Source organism: Ostrea edulis, chromosome 3, assembly GCF_947568905.1.
Source record: "Ostrea edulis chromosome 3, xbOstEdul1.1, whole genome shotgun sequence".
NCBI classification, from domain to species: domain Eukaryota; kingdom Metazoa; phylum Mollusca; class Bivalvia; order Ostreida; family Ostreidae; genus Ostrea; species Ostrea edulis.
Window position 1 is genome coordinate 6,342,558 of NC_079166.1, and position 17,104 is coordinate 6,359,661.

General features: G+C 35.9%; 1 protein-coding gene across 1 annotated transcript; it reads left to right on the forward strand.

The window, feature by feature from the left end:
• The first annotated feature begins 9,476 nt into the window (after positions 1 to 9,476).
• LOC125674535 (sialate O-acetylesterase-like) lies at positions 9,477 to 16,199 on the forward strand. Its single transcript, XM_048911692.2, has 9 exons — positions 9,477 to 9,602; positions 10,346 to 10,662; positions 10,738 to 10,876; positions 10,981 to 11,152; positions 11,996 to 12,081; positions 12,254 to 12,384; positions 13,319 to 13,473; positions 15,320 to 15,518; positions 15,894 to 16,199. Exons 1-9 carry the CDS (start codon positions 9,542 to 9,544, stop codon positions 16,137 to 16,139), a joined length of 1,506 nt encoding a protein of 501 aa, XP_048767649.2. The 5' UTR covers positions 9,477 to 9,541; the 3' UTR covers positions 16,140 to 16,199.
• The last annotated feature ends 905 nt before the right edge of the window (positions 16,200 to 17,104 follow it).

The following is a 17,104-nucleotide window of genomic DNA, read 5'->3' on the forward strand; positions in this document are numbered from 1 at the left end:
ACCGGCTTATCGTTCGATCTATATATACTAGATTGTGTTACTTCTCGTCAAGGAAGTTTAATTTCCATAAACATCCAATCTTCTTTACCAAGGCAGTGGTCGGCTATAAGGTTTAATTTGAATAGGTTTAAACCCGTTTCGTAATCTCTCAATTAATAAAAATGATCAGTTTGAACAAAGGCTTTTCAATTGACAAACAATTGTTTCGCCATATCAGACGAAGATCATAACATAAAAATAAATTTATATGCAATGTCGCCGAATTGTTATGGAATACACCCTATAGATATTCATTTATCTTGATTTCTGCGTGCATGGTGTCAGTGTATTCAATAGGATCATTGGTAATATTATTATTATCATCATTCTTACTGTTACAAACAGATATGTGATGAAAAAAATTACGAAAGAATAATTTGATTTCGGGGGTAGATTTATGTTTCGCTTTTCAATGTAATCATTCTTTATCATCCCTGAGTTGCCAATTCTAAAAAGAGGGATAATTAACACGATTTAGTTTCTGTGCTCTTAAAATCCCGCCTCACCTTTAATACTGTAGATATGTGATAGCCTGAATTTTTAAAAAAAAAAAGAATATTAAAGACATTTTATAAAGTTAAGTAAAGAACAATTCAATACGCAACTTCCGAGATATCAGCTCTTCTGTAATGGAGGTACGTTCAGTGTTCTGCTAAACTTTTGGGTGGGTACAAGATGCATACATATACTATAAACTAGCTATGTGAATACGGATGAAAGTGTAAATTGTGTTTATAATAGCCGTTAAACTGAATATATCAAGAATAATATTTGATTGAATTAGGCCTTTGAATTAAGTATGATTTTTTTTTAAATTTCCACTTCTGCACGAGTGATATTTCAATGTAAGAAAAATGGTGATTATCAATGTTTGTTTGCGCTGCTTTATAATTAAATATTCATAAATTACTAATACCATGCGTCCCTGCAGTTTGGGTGGTTGCATGATGTCTGATAATCAGCCTTTAGGCAATATTTGATGGCAGCGATAAGCATTTGTACCCACCGCGTGTGCACGATGGTAGGTTTTGCATCTTCCTGTGCGTAAGAGTTCTACAGGGATAAAGAACAATTGGGCAACTCGGAAATTGCGTATTGTATTATGATAAAATATGAATATATCTGCCTATATGTATGAGAGGCGAAGATAATGAACAGTGATCAGTGGTATAAAACTAAGGTTCCTGGAACAGACTTCGCAGACTTAAATTCAGACTTCTGTGGAATGTGTGACGTCACGCAGACTTACAGACTGTGGAATGTGTGACGTCTTAGGTATTTAATATGCACGAAATGTAAATCGACAATAGTATTTTTAGAAAGTATGCAGATTTTAACTATGGTAACCAAATAAACGCTAACAGCTAAGCATTTAAATAGGTCGTTAAGTAATGCTGAGAGATGATCATTACAAGTGTGTTGTTTGACCTGTGGTCAGTGTGAATCTATATTTAACTTGGACCTTTAAGGAAATGGGGGTTCTGCACCACCCATCCCTCTTATAAGTAAATAAAAGGTATCCCTCACCATCCCTCACATTGAATTATATAGAAAATATCCCTCACTATATAGGTAGTATTGAGGGATGCCCGAAAAGTAGGTCACTGATCATTTAAATCACCTGGGCCCGGTTTTTCGAAAGCTGGTTAACTTTAACACAGTGGTTAAGTTTAACGCAGTGTTAACTCCTAACCAAGTGATTAGCTAACACAATGGTTAAATTTTGTTTTTCGAAAGCAGTTTAACACATTGATTAGTTAACACTGTGTTAACCGAATTAACCACTTGCTAATCATTTGTTTACCAATAATGCACATGTACTTCCTATGTAAACAATACGAATACAGGAGTAAATAAAAGTCTTGTTTGTGATACCTGATGAAATGTTCATGTATTGGTTAGTTGCAAAATACATGATAGTGACTGTGAGCCATGTACTTATACTTGTATAAATACATTCATTAGTCTATTCAATTTGAATAATCATAGAGGTATTACAGCCTTATATAATGATGTATACTAGGCCTAAGCCTAGATGAGAAAAAACAGTGCTTATTGCATAGTTTATCAAAGTAGGGGTTTATGGGGAGTCGGACAAGTTGACTTCACAATTGTCTGAAAATACTTGACAAGCCAAAACAAAATAATTTATACACCCCCTCCCCTAAAATGAGTTGTTCTGTACGGGCCGAACCTTAAATCCTAAGTTGCCTGAGGGGGGGGGGGGTCATCCTTTACCAGTAAAATATACGGGTTCAGTTCGATCTTACATTTCAACTACCAATTACTGGTGCTATGATATGAAAAAGCAGGGAAGGGGGCTGTCAGACTTTGTATGTAAAAATAACAGTAAACGTATGTTGTCAGAAATGAGGGCCGGGTGGGGTGCTACATGTCTTGAAAATTAATATACGCAATAAAATATATGGTTTTCTATATTGTTGAATTCTTAATTGGACAAAATGTATGGGAGGGGTTCATATAAGTGAAAATATAATTTGAGTTTTATTGACATCTCCCCTCCCTATTGGAAGTTTATGCCGAAAGTATATATATATAAATATATAATATATATATATATATATATATATATATATATATATACACGTGCAAGATATTGCCACTGACAGAAAAGTGTAACACCATCATCCAACTTTGCTAGTTTTTCCATCAGCTGTTCCCCTTAGGTAAATTTCATGAGATTTGACGAATATATCAATTTATGACAACATAAACAACACACCGTCATAGTTAAGTATCAGTACACACCTCAAAATATCTGAGCCTTTGAAATTATCATGATTTTTGGTCTGAAGCGGACAGAAAATGAAGTCGGCGGCCATTTTTAACCTCTGTGTTAAGACTTAACACAGGTAGTGGAGGTGGATTAAAGTTTACACAGAGTTAACGCAGTGTTAACGCAAACTCGCTTTTGAAAAACAGTTAATCACATTGTTAACTTTAACACAGAAGTTAACACTGAGTTAACACTGTGTTAAAGTTAACCAGCTTTCGAAAAACCGGGCCCTGTACAATCGATGCGGTGGAATGTGAGGGTCACTGCAGACTGCGCGCTAACCGCCGATTTCATTGTTCATGTCCCTTTCAACTGAGGAATGTGGAGTCTGCATTCTGAGTTCAGGCTCGTAACAGACCGGAACTATCATTTAAGAGTGTTGCATTTATCAGTAATAACAGAGGACAGACGATATTTATCAAGACATGTTTAAACATTTATCCCTCTTTGATACCAGTAACTTTGACAAAGACCACTTTCTGTATTCCAAAATGAACTGCAAAGTTCTCGGAAAAATTTCTAAATATGTTTGTCTGAAATCTTCTCGATTCTGGAGTCGTTTGTTTTAGATCCAAAAGTAACGAACCGTAAGGAACGGACACTGCTTTTTCATAGACATCCATCAGTTTGTTAGAATTTACAGGATACATTTGGCGTGCTAGAATTGCAATCTGCTGTTGATCTCTGGGATTTGTAAACAAAACTATGTATTGACTGTTCAAACTCATGCTTCGGTTTTCCTTTCTTTTGTTGAACAGATTCTGCATAATACAGATCACACTTAGGCTGCGATGGTGAGCTCCCTCCGGAAATAATTCACAAATTCCCTTGTCCTGGGTGGCATCCTTCATCAAGTCGTCAATAATCAACAGTGTTTTTTCACGATCGTTCATAAACTTATCCGATTTGATGTCCTCCGTGATGCCTTGAATAAATATTATACCAGGAATCCAGTTCTTAAGTTCGTCATAAAGGAGTTGCCATCGTTTGTAAATCCACAAAATTCTTTCAGATGCAGGACGAATGAGATGTTCATGTAGTAGAAGTAAGTTTTTGATAAAGGTAGATTTTCCCAACATCGTTGGTCCCGCGACGATCATGGTGAAGGGGTGCACAAACTGAAACATTGTTTGAAGAATCTGGTGTCTGCAAAAGTTCAAAAGCTGTAGCATCTTATTTTCATCTTTAACTGCTTAAGTGCGAGTACTCTCAATTATGGAAAATTATATAATACCATATTATCGGGGCGGATCCAGCAATTGAGGCTAGGGGAGCAACTTCATAAGGCAGGGGGTCGGGGTGCCCCAAGGCCCCCAGTGGGTCCAGGCACAGGCAATTATATCACTGTTTACTATTCAAGAGTACACATGTAATTTGAACCCAAGCGATACAGCGGCTTGTGGGTCCTGGATTTTACATATCTTATAGGGCTTGAAATCTGTCTCCTATATAGTAAATACTCGTTTCTGTCATTTTTAATGATGTGAAATTATAAAAATTACTCAAATTTTAAGTTTTGTTTTAAATATCTAAGTTCTTCCAATGAAAGTAACCCATTAAAGTAAAAGATAGTGTCACTTATTTCTGCGAGATAATTTTTTTCTTCTTCTTTTATGGTTTTTTTTTTATCTGAACAAGAGATCACGATTTACCTTAAATTTGAAAATTTTAGGGGTGTGCCCCCCCCCCCCTTAAATCCGCCACTGATTATATGATTGCAATTCGGTTAGAAATTATCATTGATATGCAATATGTCTAAAGACAACTCTATGTAATTGGGGTGTTGCTAAAACGGACAACAGAACGGAACGGAACACGGAAAATATTTTATGTAATGATATATTGGAAGGAGGTCAGCATTTTGTAAAACCAAAGAGCTTATGAACAAGGAAAGCAGAAAATACAGAGAGAACGGGAAGTCATGCTCAGAGTCCACCGTTTCATATACTTCATACAAATGCATATAATGTATCTTTAAATCATCATAATTTATTATGATAAATATTAAGCAAGTATCTGTGGGTGCCAATCCCTCTCCCCTCCTGGCTTTGTCATTTTCTACCCTTCCTTCCTTCTCCCACGGATTGTGACACTCAGTATGTTGTAATAAACAAATATACTGCAAAAGACATTTCAAAATGTTATTACGTTTTACTGGCTGCCACCATAAATGACGATTTTATGAACCTAACCAATGAATAGGTTTTCAACTCCCACCCTTACCCATCCCCTCCGGACACAACATTGAAAAATATGTAATAATTTTCTCAACAATTTTCCCTTAACATAGACATTTTAAATTGGAAATTGGACTTGCTATTAATCAGATTTTATATTTTAAGGTACAAAGCAAATGGTTTTTCAGTACATTATATGATATTTATATGATTCGTTTTCAATATGCTATTGTTTTTATTTTTTACTAACTACTGTCACAATGGGTGGAAGGGGGGGGGGGGGGGGGGTCAGAAAATGACAAAGCTGTGAAAAGGCAGTGGCACCCATAGGCGCTTGCTTAATATTTTTCACAAATAAATTATAATAATTCGTGTTTTGTTTATCTTTGGTAGGTTACGTTTCGTTTTGGTAGGTTTTGTTTCGGTAGGTTTCGTTTCGTTTCGGTATAATTCGTTTCGTTTCTGTATATTTCGTTTCGCACTTTACAGGTACCCCTAAATTCTATCATTCAGCAACAGTATAAAATAAGATGTGTTCTTAAAACTACAATGATTTCATAAGTGCATACTCTGATGAAAGCCTTTATATAATATAAATACATGCATTAACATTAAAAGATATGACTAATGTGGACTCATCCTCGAGTCAAAACCCGGGAATTGCGAAATTCTAAACTTTTTCGTACATCCTTTTCTGCTATTCTTAAGTAAGCATTTAGATTTTATGCGGTATCATCAAACTTAAAGGAGTCCTTCAAATCATTATAATTATTTTGACACCACCCTGAAACCAAATCCCCACCCCCTAGGATCATGTCGTTTACAAATTTTGTAAAGAACTATACCTGCATCATATAAATATCGATTCAGTTTCTATTTAGTATCAATAACATTTAAACAGATATAATTTACATGTGTATATGTTTAGAACATATATACTATACATACCAAGTTTGGCCCCACCCTGGAGTCAGAATCTCTACCCAGGGGATCGATCCCGAAAGTTACAACTTTGGTAGAGGCCTTCCTTTTCTGTATCACTATGCATTTAGTTTTTCTTAAAGATATGCAGGTGTAGAGAAGAACAAAATTGAAAATTGGTCAATTTTTGGCAGTTTTTGCCCCCATTCCTAAGGTCCCAAGGGTGCGAGAGTCCTGAAATTTACAATTTATATCCTCAGGGGTGCTGTTTACAATTTATGCCGCCCTTGTCACAAAGGTGCTTCACACCGAATTTGAAAAGAATTGGAATGATAGTTATCAAGAAGTCAAAATTTCAATTGTTCAGACATTTGATAACTGACCATTTTGACCCCACCCTCATACCAAAATCCCTACCGCTGGGATCATTAAATTTACAATTGTGGTAAATGACTACCTAGCTGCTCTTTCTAAATATTCATTTACTTACAGTTTAATATCAATAGCACTAAAGAAGATGTTAAATATTTAAGTAGCCTACGTACTAGCTGCAGAACTGTAGCTCTCTGAAAATATATTTTGACATAACAGAGAGCTACCCCTTATAAAAACCTTCGATTTACGGCGCACAAAAAGCTGCGCACGGTTGAGGACTTATATCGTTGTATTCTTGAGTTGCTGTCTCATAAATTTAATATCAAAAAATTCTTAACATATTTTCCTACTATACTTGTGTTTAAACATACCTTCAAATATTCATTAAAGCCCCATACGACCTGAAAACTCCCAGCTTTAAATGATTTCGTTTGTTGACGTAGCCATGTTAGGTAGCCGGTCAATTCGAATCCTGGTTAATTTCCATACTTGCACAATAACGTCTAGATGTGAACTAATATCCCTACAAATATTTTAGCTAAACATTTTAAATAATATATCACCCCAGTGCCTTTAAATAATAATTATTCAAATAGCTAAACTCACGGCAATGCGGCTTTCATTAGTCTGGTCCGGTCTCCATCCCTGCCACACGAGTGTTAAGGACTTTAGTAGCATTTTCATGAATCAAGAGCTTATTTTACCATTAGAAAAACTTTATTTTTTTAATTTCTATAAATTATTCGTATTGATAATAAATGAAGAGCGAATACATAACATATAACGAATTTTATGAATAGATACCAACAGCAACAGGGTACGAATTCACCGGCTACCTAACATGGCTACGTCAACAAACGAAATCATTTAAAGCTGGGAGTTTTCAGGTCGTATGGGGCTTTAATGAATATTTGAAGGTATGTTTAGACACAAGTATAGTAGGAAAATATGTTAAGCATTTTTTGATATTAAATTTATGAGACAGCAACTCAAGCATACAACGATATAAGTCCTCAACCGCGCGCAGCTTTTTGTGCGCCGTAAATCGAAGGTTTTTATAAGGGGTGGCTCTGTAGCTCTCTGTTATGCCAAAATATTTTTTTCAGAGAGCTACAGTTCTGCAGCTACCTACGTACAAACACTATATACCAAGTTTGGCCTCGCCCTGGGGTCAGAACACATACCCCGGAGATCATGAAATTTACAATTTTGGTAGAGGCCTTCCTGTTCTAAATCACTATGCATTATGTTGTTGTAGAGGATTTTTTTTTTTTTTTTTTTGAAAATAGGCCAATTTTTGCCCTGTCCCTAAGGTCCCAGGGAAACAGAAGTTCTAAAATTGTCAATATAGGTTCCCCTTGTCATATAGATGTTTCATACTAAATTTGCAAAGAATTGGAATGATAGTTGTCATGAAGTTAAAAATTTCTCTTGTTCACACATTTATAACTTGTCATTTTGGCCCTGCCCTAATACCAAAACCCCTACCCCTGGGATCATACAAATTACAATTTTGGTAAGGGGCTATCTGCTCTTTTTAAATATCTATTTAGTTTCAATTTAGTATCAACAGCACTAAAGAAGATGTTATTTAAGTGTTTCACACATAAACACTGTGTACTAAGTTTGGCCCTATCCTGTGGTCAGACCCCTACCCCGGGGATCATAAATTTTACAATTCTGGTAAGGTACTACTTGCTTTTCCTAAATATCGATTTAGTTTCAATTTAGGACCAATAGCACTAAAGAAAATGCCATTTAAGTGCTTTACACATAAACACTATATACCAAGTTTGGCCTCGCCCCCGGGGGTCAGAACCCCTACCACAGGAATAATAAAATTTACAATTTCGTTAGACGTCTTACTGTTCTATATCACTATGCATTTAATTTCTCTTATACATTTGCGATTATTGAGAGGAAGAGTTTTGAAAATTGGGCAGTTTTTGCCCTGCCCCTAAGGTCCCAGGGGGTGCAGGAGTCCTGAAATTTACAATTTCTGTCCCCCTTGTCCCAAAGATGTTTCGCAACAAATTTAAAAAAAAAATGGAATTATAGTTATCAGGAAGAAACTGAAAATGTTCAATTGTTAACGCATGACGCCGTACGACAACCAAATGCAATAGGTCACCTGTGTTTACTCAGGTGACCTAAATATGAAAATGTAAAGATAAAGGAATGGAGGACGCCGATATTTACACACCTTGTTGTTATATGATGCTAACAGGGGCATGTTTTTATTTCATTTAGACATCTCTCTCTCTCTCTCTCTCTCTCTCTCTCTCTCTCTCTCTCTCTCTCTCTCCAAGGTATATATCATAACTATTAATAAATATAACTGGAACGTACATGCATTAATAAAAACGATGAGTTTAATTCATGATTTTAGCTCACCCGAGCTGAAAACTCAAATGAGCTTTTCTGATTGCCTGTTCCCCGTCGTCTGTCTATCTGTCCGTCTGCCTGTTAACTTTCAACTTTCTTTGTAGAACCACTAGACCAATTTCAACCAAACTTGGAACAAATAATCCTTGGGTGAAGGGAATTCCAGTTTGCTCAAAAGTAAGACCATGCCCAATTCAAAGAAGAGATAATCACAAAAATGTAAACATAGGGTGGAGTCATTTATAAATCTTCTCAAGAACCACTGGGCCAAAAGAGTTGACACTTACATGGAAAGCTTCCTGACATAGTAGAGACTCAGGTTTGTTAAACATCGTGACCCCCGGAGGTAAGTTGGGACCATAATAGGGATCAAAGTTTTACATGCGAATATGTTGGAAAATATTCAGTTATGGATCAAGGTGACTTAGGTGAACGATGTGGCCCATGGACCTCTTGTTATCTAATTTTTCAAATGATCCTTTGATATACTTTATTTTGTGTTGTAGTTTAAGGAATTATTCTACCTAAACAGCAAATTCTCATTTTCCACACAACCATAATATGACCGATAATAAATTATACATCCATGACTAAATGTGCTATCGATACATAACTTGAACAAGCTAAGTGAAAAATAATAATGGATTCACCTTACATACATGTATATAAATGCCCAATGAACTGGACTGAATACTAAACAAGCTGATAATGTGTAAGCTGGTGACTGATCAATCTCCCCAACAGCCATTGTGGTTCAAGAACTCTGGTTAAAGATTGTACTGTCTTGATTGCGTAATGCTGTTAAACATAGCGTGTTCTCAATAGCAGGGTCATACATACGTGAATCATGAGGACGCCAACGCTCTACTTAGCCGTTCTAACAACCTTAAGTTTTACACCATACGCAAGTAAGTGTAATTTGTTTACATGCACTATATAATATACAACATAACGTGTTTTCGTCTGTTCATTCAATGTACAGTATTTCCCGGTCAGTATTGATAGTTTCCACCAACGTTTGGTGTAAAAATTCAATTGTGGTATAGTGATATTATTCACAGGTTCCTTGTCTAGGATATTTCATATGTACTTTTAAGTGCAATATAGAATTTTGATATGTTAGTATTATAAATTGTATTGGTCAGTGTAATAGTTATGGATTTTTTTGTTTTTGTTGTAGTGGTTTACGGCGACCCTTCGATAATTGTTTACCCATAATGATACGTTTCCAGATTATGGCGTGTAAAACGTTGCAATATTATACAAATCTGGATTTACATGCAAAAATCTTTGATTTATAATCAATAATCTTATTCATATGCGAAAATCTTGATTTATATTCGATACTCTTGATAGTTACATGCATATGCGAAAACTATGATGTATATTCAATAATCTTGATAATTATATCGGAAAATTTCGAGTTATATTCTATAACCTTGATATTCATATGCGAAAATTTTGATTTATATGCGATGCATCGATAATCTTGTTATTTACATTTGATTTATATAAATCTTGATTTATATCCGATATATTTTTTTTTTATTTTCGAAAAATTTCTACAACCGAGAGCATCACAATTCTAATGTTTAATAATCCATTGTCCTTTAAAAAGTGTCTATACTTATTTCGATGTATTTAAAAACAGATGCAGCAAATTTCACATTCTCCTCCTACTACCATGACCACATGGTGCTACAACAGAGTTCCGCCGGGACAAGCATATGGGGACACTCCAGCAAAATCGGTGACGTAGTACACATCAAACTAAACAACAATGAAGTTGCTAGGGCCACGGTAGATAGTCATCAGATCTGGCAAGCGACATTTACGAGTCCTACTGACCACGGTCCGTATACAGTATCCGCCACGTCCAGCCTGGGGACACTCCAGATCTCTGACGTTCTATTCGGTGACGTGTGGCTGTGTTCAGGACAGAGCAATATGGAGTTTTATATTTCTAAGGTAAAATGCATACCGTGATATTTACTTTGTGAGGAGATATTGTATACGATGCGAATTCTTAATTTGTTTGAATAGCTAATGAATGCGACGGAAGAGTATGCAGACAGTGCAAAGTACCCCAATATTCGACTGTTTCACGTACACAAGGAATTTTCTACCACACCCTTTACCGACGTTAGACACATAGATGCAGCTTGGTTGAAACCAACTCAACGTATGTCCATATAAAGCTCCATATATAGAGTCCATTGAATTTTACATATTCCGCTTGTCTAAAGTTTCGTTTAATTGACCAGTAAATGAGCCACTTGTTTTCAGAAAGTCTTGTAAGGTATTCAGCGGTTTGTTGGTTGTTTGGAAAGTACCTGTCACAGCATTATAATTATCCAATCGGCTTGGTCGAGACAAACTGGGGAGGAACACGAATCGAACCGTGGTCATCACCTGATGCAATTAAAGCATGTGCTGGATTTAGTGGTCGTCGTAAAAGGTATTACTTCCATGCCGTCCTGGCAATGCATGTCAATTAAAAGTAACCACAGTCATAACGACCAAGTGAAGATAAGAAATACAATCTCATCAATACAAAATTAAGAGATGGGCAAACACGGACCCCTGGACATACATGTACCAGAGATGGGATCAGGTGTTTCTAATAGGAGGAATAAGCATCCCTGTTGACCGGTTGCAACCACCGTGGGCCCTATATTTAAATGGAGTAATACAAAATCAAAAGCCCGCTGTAGGTGAAGTACTATAACTTTAGACGCTTGCTTGGCGCTTAGGACCGTAACAGTGAAAAGTGAAAATAACGAACAGTGATCAATCTCTTTACCCCTATAAGGAATACAAAATGTTTTAACGTACCAACGCCTGCCGCGACACGAGAACTTCGTTTTTAAGGTCATACCGAAAGACCCGTCAATTTCACACTTCTAGATTCCGAGCGTTTGACGAAAGACCGGTGACTATCAAAATCTTATGCGACTATTGCCAGGCCCCTAATCACGACATACCGGCTACTGCGACTGGTTTGTTAATAAATAGTCTTTTGGATATATTGACGATGTTTAATCCATTGTTATTATGTTATAAAAAACGTCGTCGATATTTCTAAATGACGAGTTGAAGGCCACGACAAGATATATATTTTTTTCTTCTCGTGTAGAAGTTTTTGACTAAGTTTTTGTAACTTAAGAATATAAAAAAAACACCAAAAAACAGGTTAACTAATAATGGAGCACAATTTGTGTTTATGGGAAGTCCATCAGACTGTTGAAAGACCTGATCACCATGGTAGATGTACTTACGCTGAATATTGTTTTGCTTATAGGAATCAGTACCAAGTTAACCAACTTTACAATTCTATGATCTACCCTCTTTTGAGAAACACGATCAAAGGCGTCATCTGGTACCAAGGTAACGCTCTTAGATTTTGTTGTTTCCTTATGTATGCCTTTTTTTCTAATTAAATTTAGTAAATATTACTTAAACATTATCATTTTGTAAGAGTATTTCATGGGAAAAAAACCACCCATAACACATACACAGTATCTTGCACGCGTGTATATGTTCATGTACATTTAAACAGGTGAATCTAACGCTGCTCACGCCTACCAGTACTCATGCCAGTTTCTTGAGATGATAAACGACTGGAGAGCTAAATTCAGCAAAGCGTCTGGAGGAACAACCAGTTCCTCCTTCCCATTCGGTTTCGTACAGGTGCTTTGTTGTTTGGTTTCTATACTGTGAAGTTGTTGTTTGTGTATGAACTATGTACTAACATCCCTTCAATGAGAGGTGTGCAGAAAAATTTCATCTTCCTAATACGTTCTAGCATTTGCTCTTTTGTGACAAAAACTCTTGCGTTCGCATTCTCGTTTATTTAATTTTGCATACAGAAATATCTGGCAGAGTTAATCTACAAATTTAGTGATATTTTGTGCAATGTTGTGATGTTTGCACCATCTCAAGTATTTTTCACAATTCCTTCATATATAGATTTGATCCCTATTGTAAAGGCAATTGCATGAACAATATGTCACACACAATTCTATATTTCTATTGATTTTGTTTAGAAAATACACTGCAAAGGATGTTTCATACCCATTAACACGTTATCCCCTAAAAGTATTTAACTCATCGAAGGAAATCAGGCAGTCGTTAAAGCATGTCCGTTTGTAACGCGTTTTTATCGAATACGACTTGTGATTTTGTCTTTTTGTGCGGTTTAATTTATTTATGATGATACACAAACAACGAATATACTGTATTAAGTTAACAAAATAATACACCCCTTATATAATTGCCTTTAAAGGGGCGTGGGGACGATTTAAACTGAGCATTTTATTTTTTCCATTTTTAATGTTTTCAATGCTCGCCCACGGTATTTCTAATGGTAAACCAAATTTTGAATACCAGTTGTTGAGTTACAAGTGAGATACACCACTCACAATTCTTTTTATATAAACAAGGCTCCTGTCATGTTTTATAACTGAATTGAAATGAACCACTCATACCGATCTCAACACAAACTGAATATAGTTAATATATAATTCATACAAACAAACTCAAACATAATCTCTGAATATAAGAGTTTGGTATTATGGTTAGGACGGGAAGATGGGCGTTTAATGTATTACCGCAACCATTACAGTTAGCCCCTTACAGGGAGGCCCAACAGAACCTGGCTTACCCACAGCTCCGGTGGGCACAGACAGCTAATATCGGATACGTTCCCAATTCTCTGCTACACAATGTCTTCATGGCAGTAGCTATGGATCTGCCAGACTTCACATCACCCTACGGAAGGTATGTTAATGTTAATATTTTTTTTCCTTTATGAACATAATTAGGGTATTTCATTTCAATAACGTACATGTAACATATTTCGAAATTAAATGTTGTTTCATGAAATATCGATGATCTGTTTACAAACGATGGTTCAGAATGATAAAAGAAATGAAATTGAAAATATGTTGTGCATTATTAATCCTCCAAATTTCATTAGACACTATATAATTATGATAAATCATATATGCCTTTACCCATGTAAATGAATGAACTGTTGCCACAGCCAAAAAAAAAAAAAAAAAAAAAAATAAAAAAAATAAAAATAAAAATACCAAAAGCCAAAATTACAAAGCCTTACACCCAGTTGATATTTTAGATGGAACATTACTGATATTGAATGGGGGCATAAAATGGCTTATTCTACACTTAATTCTTTAGATGATTAAGACAAATACGAGCCGATGTGAACTGTAGAAATGGATACAATAAAATGACCCAGGTTAGAAAAACTATGACAGGAGGTAGATAGACAATCCAAGAGCTACGTGCATAAAACATATCCCAAAAGTTGTTTCAGTTCAACAATCTTTTTTTTTTCAAACATGAGAGAAAAATACAAAATTCCTGGGAATCAAAATCCTTGAAAAAACGCACATCTTCAATGCTTTGCATACGCTTTGACATGGAAACTTTGAGAAGGGGTAGCTGTAGATAGATATATCATTTAACCAATTTGTAATATTTCATTGAAACTAAGTTCCAAATTTCGTTATTTCCTCCAAAATTGAGGATTATCTCCATTACCCACAAAACACTCTGTAAAATAAGAACGTCCTAGCTGTCATTCTGTGAAAGAGGTAGATGGACAAAACGTGTACTCTCTAAGTAATAGTTCCTAAAAACTGACTGTAAGTCCCAACAACCTGTAATTTTCTCATAAAATTCAAGAAAATCGGAATCCTTTGCGATGTATGCACAATTTCAAAGTCAATACAAACCCTCTCTCAGATAAGAGGGTTCTACATGTACCTTGTAAAACATGGGGAGAAATAGACGGGCATATCATTTAGAATCCGTCTAACACCTAATGTCAAATAAAGGGTTCCAACTATTTCAAGAAATGTTGAAATGGTTCACAATTACAACATTACAACATAAGTCCAACAACCTGGTTTTTTTTTTGGTTTTTTTTGTAAATCCAACAAAATATTTTTTGGGCCTTTTTTGGAAGGAAATAAGCGGAAAAATCATTTACAATCCATATAACACTAAATCTCAAATAAAGAATTGAAACTTCTACAATAGATACTGAAGTGGATCATTCTAAAGTGATCCGGAAAATGGCTACTCTGCACGTGTAAGCTTGCTATGTGACAGACATATATAAACAGAAAACACTGACAGAAATGGCGGACAGGCAATGCTGCACTACAGTACGTTCCATTTGGAATGTGCGTATAAAAACCATCACATGTTAATTTCAATATTTTTTTTAGCATAAAAATTAAAAATTGCAGTAAGAACAGAATGAAAGTTAACGTTTCTTCATTTTGCATCACAAAACACTACGTCGTGACAACCTTCTTATAATAACATATATTCTCGATTTTGAATAAAATCGAGTTTGGTTGATAACTCTAAAACCCCAGATGGACTCGAACCCGTGACCAAAATTGTACATTTTAAAGGTCAAGGTGCCAACCTACTGAGCTACTCAGATAGGAAGTTGAATTTTAATGGAATAGACATATTTGGCTGATTGTTATATTCTCATCCATGTTTTAAAAGGAAGTAAGCCATTATGACGATGTAGAATACCTCTTTAACTTGCCACAATGCTTCAATACAGCATGTTTTCTTCTAGCATACACCCACGTTACAAACATGACGTAGCTTATCGTCTGTACCTTGCGGCATTGGGCGTGGCTTATCATCAGAGGGGCGTGGAATTCGAGGGTCCATTTCCTACGTCTGCTGTGATTGACAGCACGCATCGCCATCTGACGATTGAATACGACCGGGGCCTAGCTCCTATTGAAGTCCGATCCAGTGAGGGGTTCGAGGTATTACATATTTACTTGTTATACGTAACATTTATCAGTGCAATAACGAGTCAATTATCACATAAAATCTGGTTCTCACGAACTAAGCAATCCAAATCTTCCATAAACAAAAAAGAAATTGTAACGAAACAATGCATCATTTGAACAAGTAATTCAAGCTTATTTTTCCGAAACCATGGATATATATCCGTACGAAATGATTAATAATACAATATTATCTTCGTACAGTAGACGTGAATAGTTAAAATGACTACATGTTAATAATGATAATAAAGGGTATTCGTAATTTAGATACCTGTTCGTTAATTAGTATTCTGTATGGATGGCCGACATGTGTTATGGAGTATGTGCACTTTTTCTTGTATTTTACATTAGGTATGCTGCGTAAATCATAACACAACCTTCTGCAATAGTTTTCACACTCATTGGATGAACGCCACGATGACGTCACACGACTATGCTACTGTTACCCTAGATATATCTTCATGTAACCATGCAAATCACGTGGTGCAGGTCAGATACGCCTGGCAGGAGAGCCCCTGTCCTCTCCATCAGTGCGCAGTATATGGGAAGTCGAGTAATTTACCAGGACCACCATTCACGTTTCATGTCAGTGCGTGAATACCTGGTTTTTGTAAACATTTCTTCATTAAAAATTACTGTCACATACGATAAAAAAAATGCCAAGTCTGTACAGAAAGGAGCCCAAGGAGACTTCACACTACAATATATTATGATGTTGCAATGAAAACGTACGCCGCGACATACTTGTGTACAAGTGTCTTGCTATAACGCAGTTTTCCCTGCCTTAATAATTTGCCATTGTTCACTACCACTGTAAAGTGTGAAACGATTTCTATACAACTGCTTGCCAAATAGTTATTCTATGTTTATTTTGATATTGCATAAGTAACCATATTTAAATGTCAGATATGCGCTATGGTAATTTTAATATTATACGGTAACCTTGAAATCGACCTTGATATTATCGGTGCGTTATGAGGATTGTTTGCTACCTTATGTGAAAATCAGCAAATGAAACATTGATCTTTATTCATCCTACTAGGGAGAGGAGAGGTATAGTTTACTACTATGATGTTTACAGGTCGCGGTAGATGAGTGAGAATCACGGGTCTTTCGGATATGACTTTATAAACGGAGGACCCGTGTCTCGCGGAAGGCACTGACACGTTAAACATTCTCACTGCTACAGCCCTGAGCGCTAAGCATAGGTTTAAATTTGTGGTACTTTACCTACAACTGGTGACGTCTCAATATCAGCGAAAAATACCAGGCAAAGAATCAAACTATGCTGTTATGACTGTGTTTACAAACCACATTCCTAAATTTGAAAGCATTTGATATTTTTGTCAACCTATAACGATGATATGAATTTTTATCATTGCTAGTATTTTCCATGTAAATCTGACAATGCTTTAAATTTTAGTGTTATAGGATCTTGCGCTTCGACCGAAAAAAAAATCAGTACGTTAACCTCAAAATGTAAAAAGATCGGGTTGCATGACAGATGCGATCATGATAAAGGGTGAAGGTATCGAACCGTTAATAATCCCATAAATCATATA

Excerpts from the sequence above, each read along its gene's own strand:
- LOC125674535 (XM_048911692.2), top strand. The coding sequence starts at position 9,542 with ATGAGGACGCCAACGCTCTACTTAGCCGTTCTAACAACCTTAAGTTTT. Across the intron at positions 10,663-10,737 it reads TGGAGTTTTATATTTCTAAG|CTAATGAATGCGACGGAAGA; the intron begins GTAAAATGCATA and ends TTGTTTGAATAG. Across the intron at positions 13,474-15,319 it reads TTCACATCACCCTACGGAAG|CATACACCCACGTTACAAAC; the intron begins GTATGTTAATGT and ends GTTTTCTTCTAG.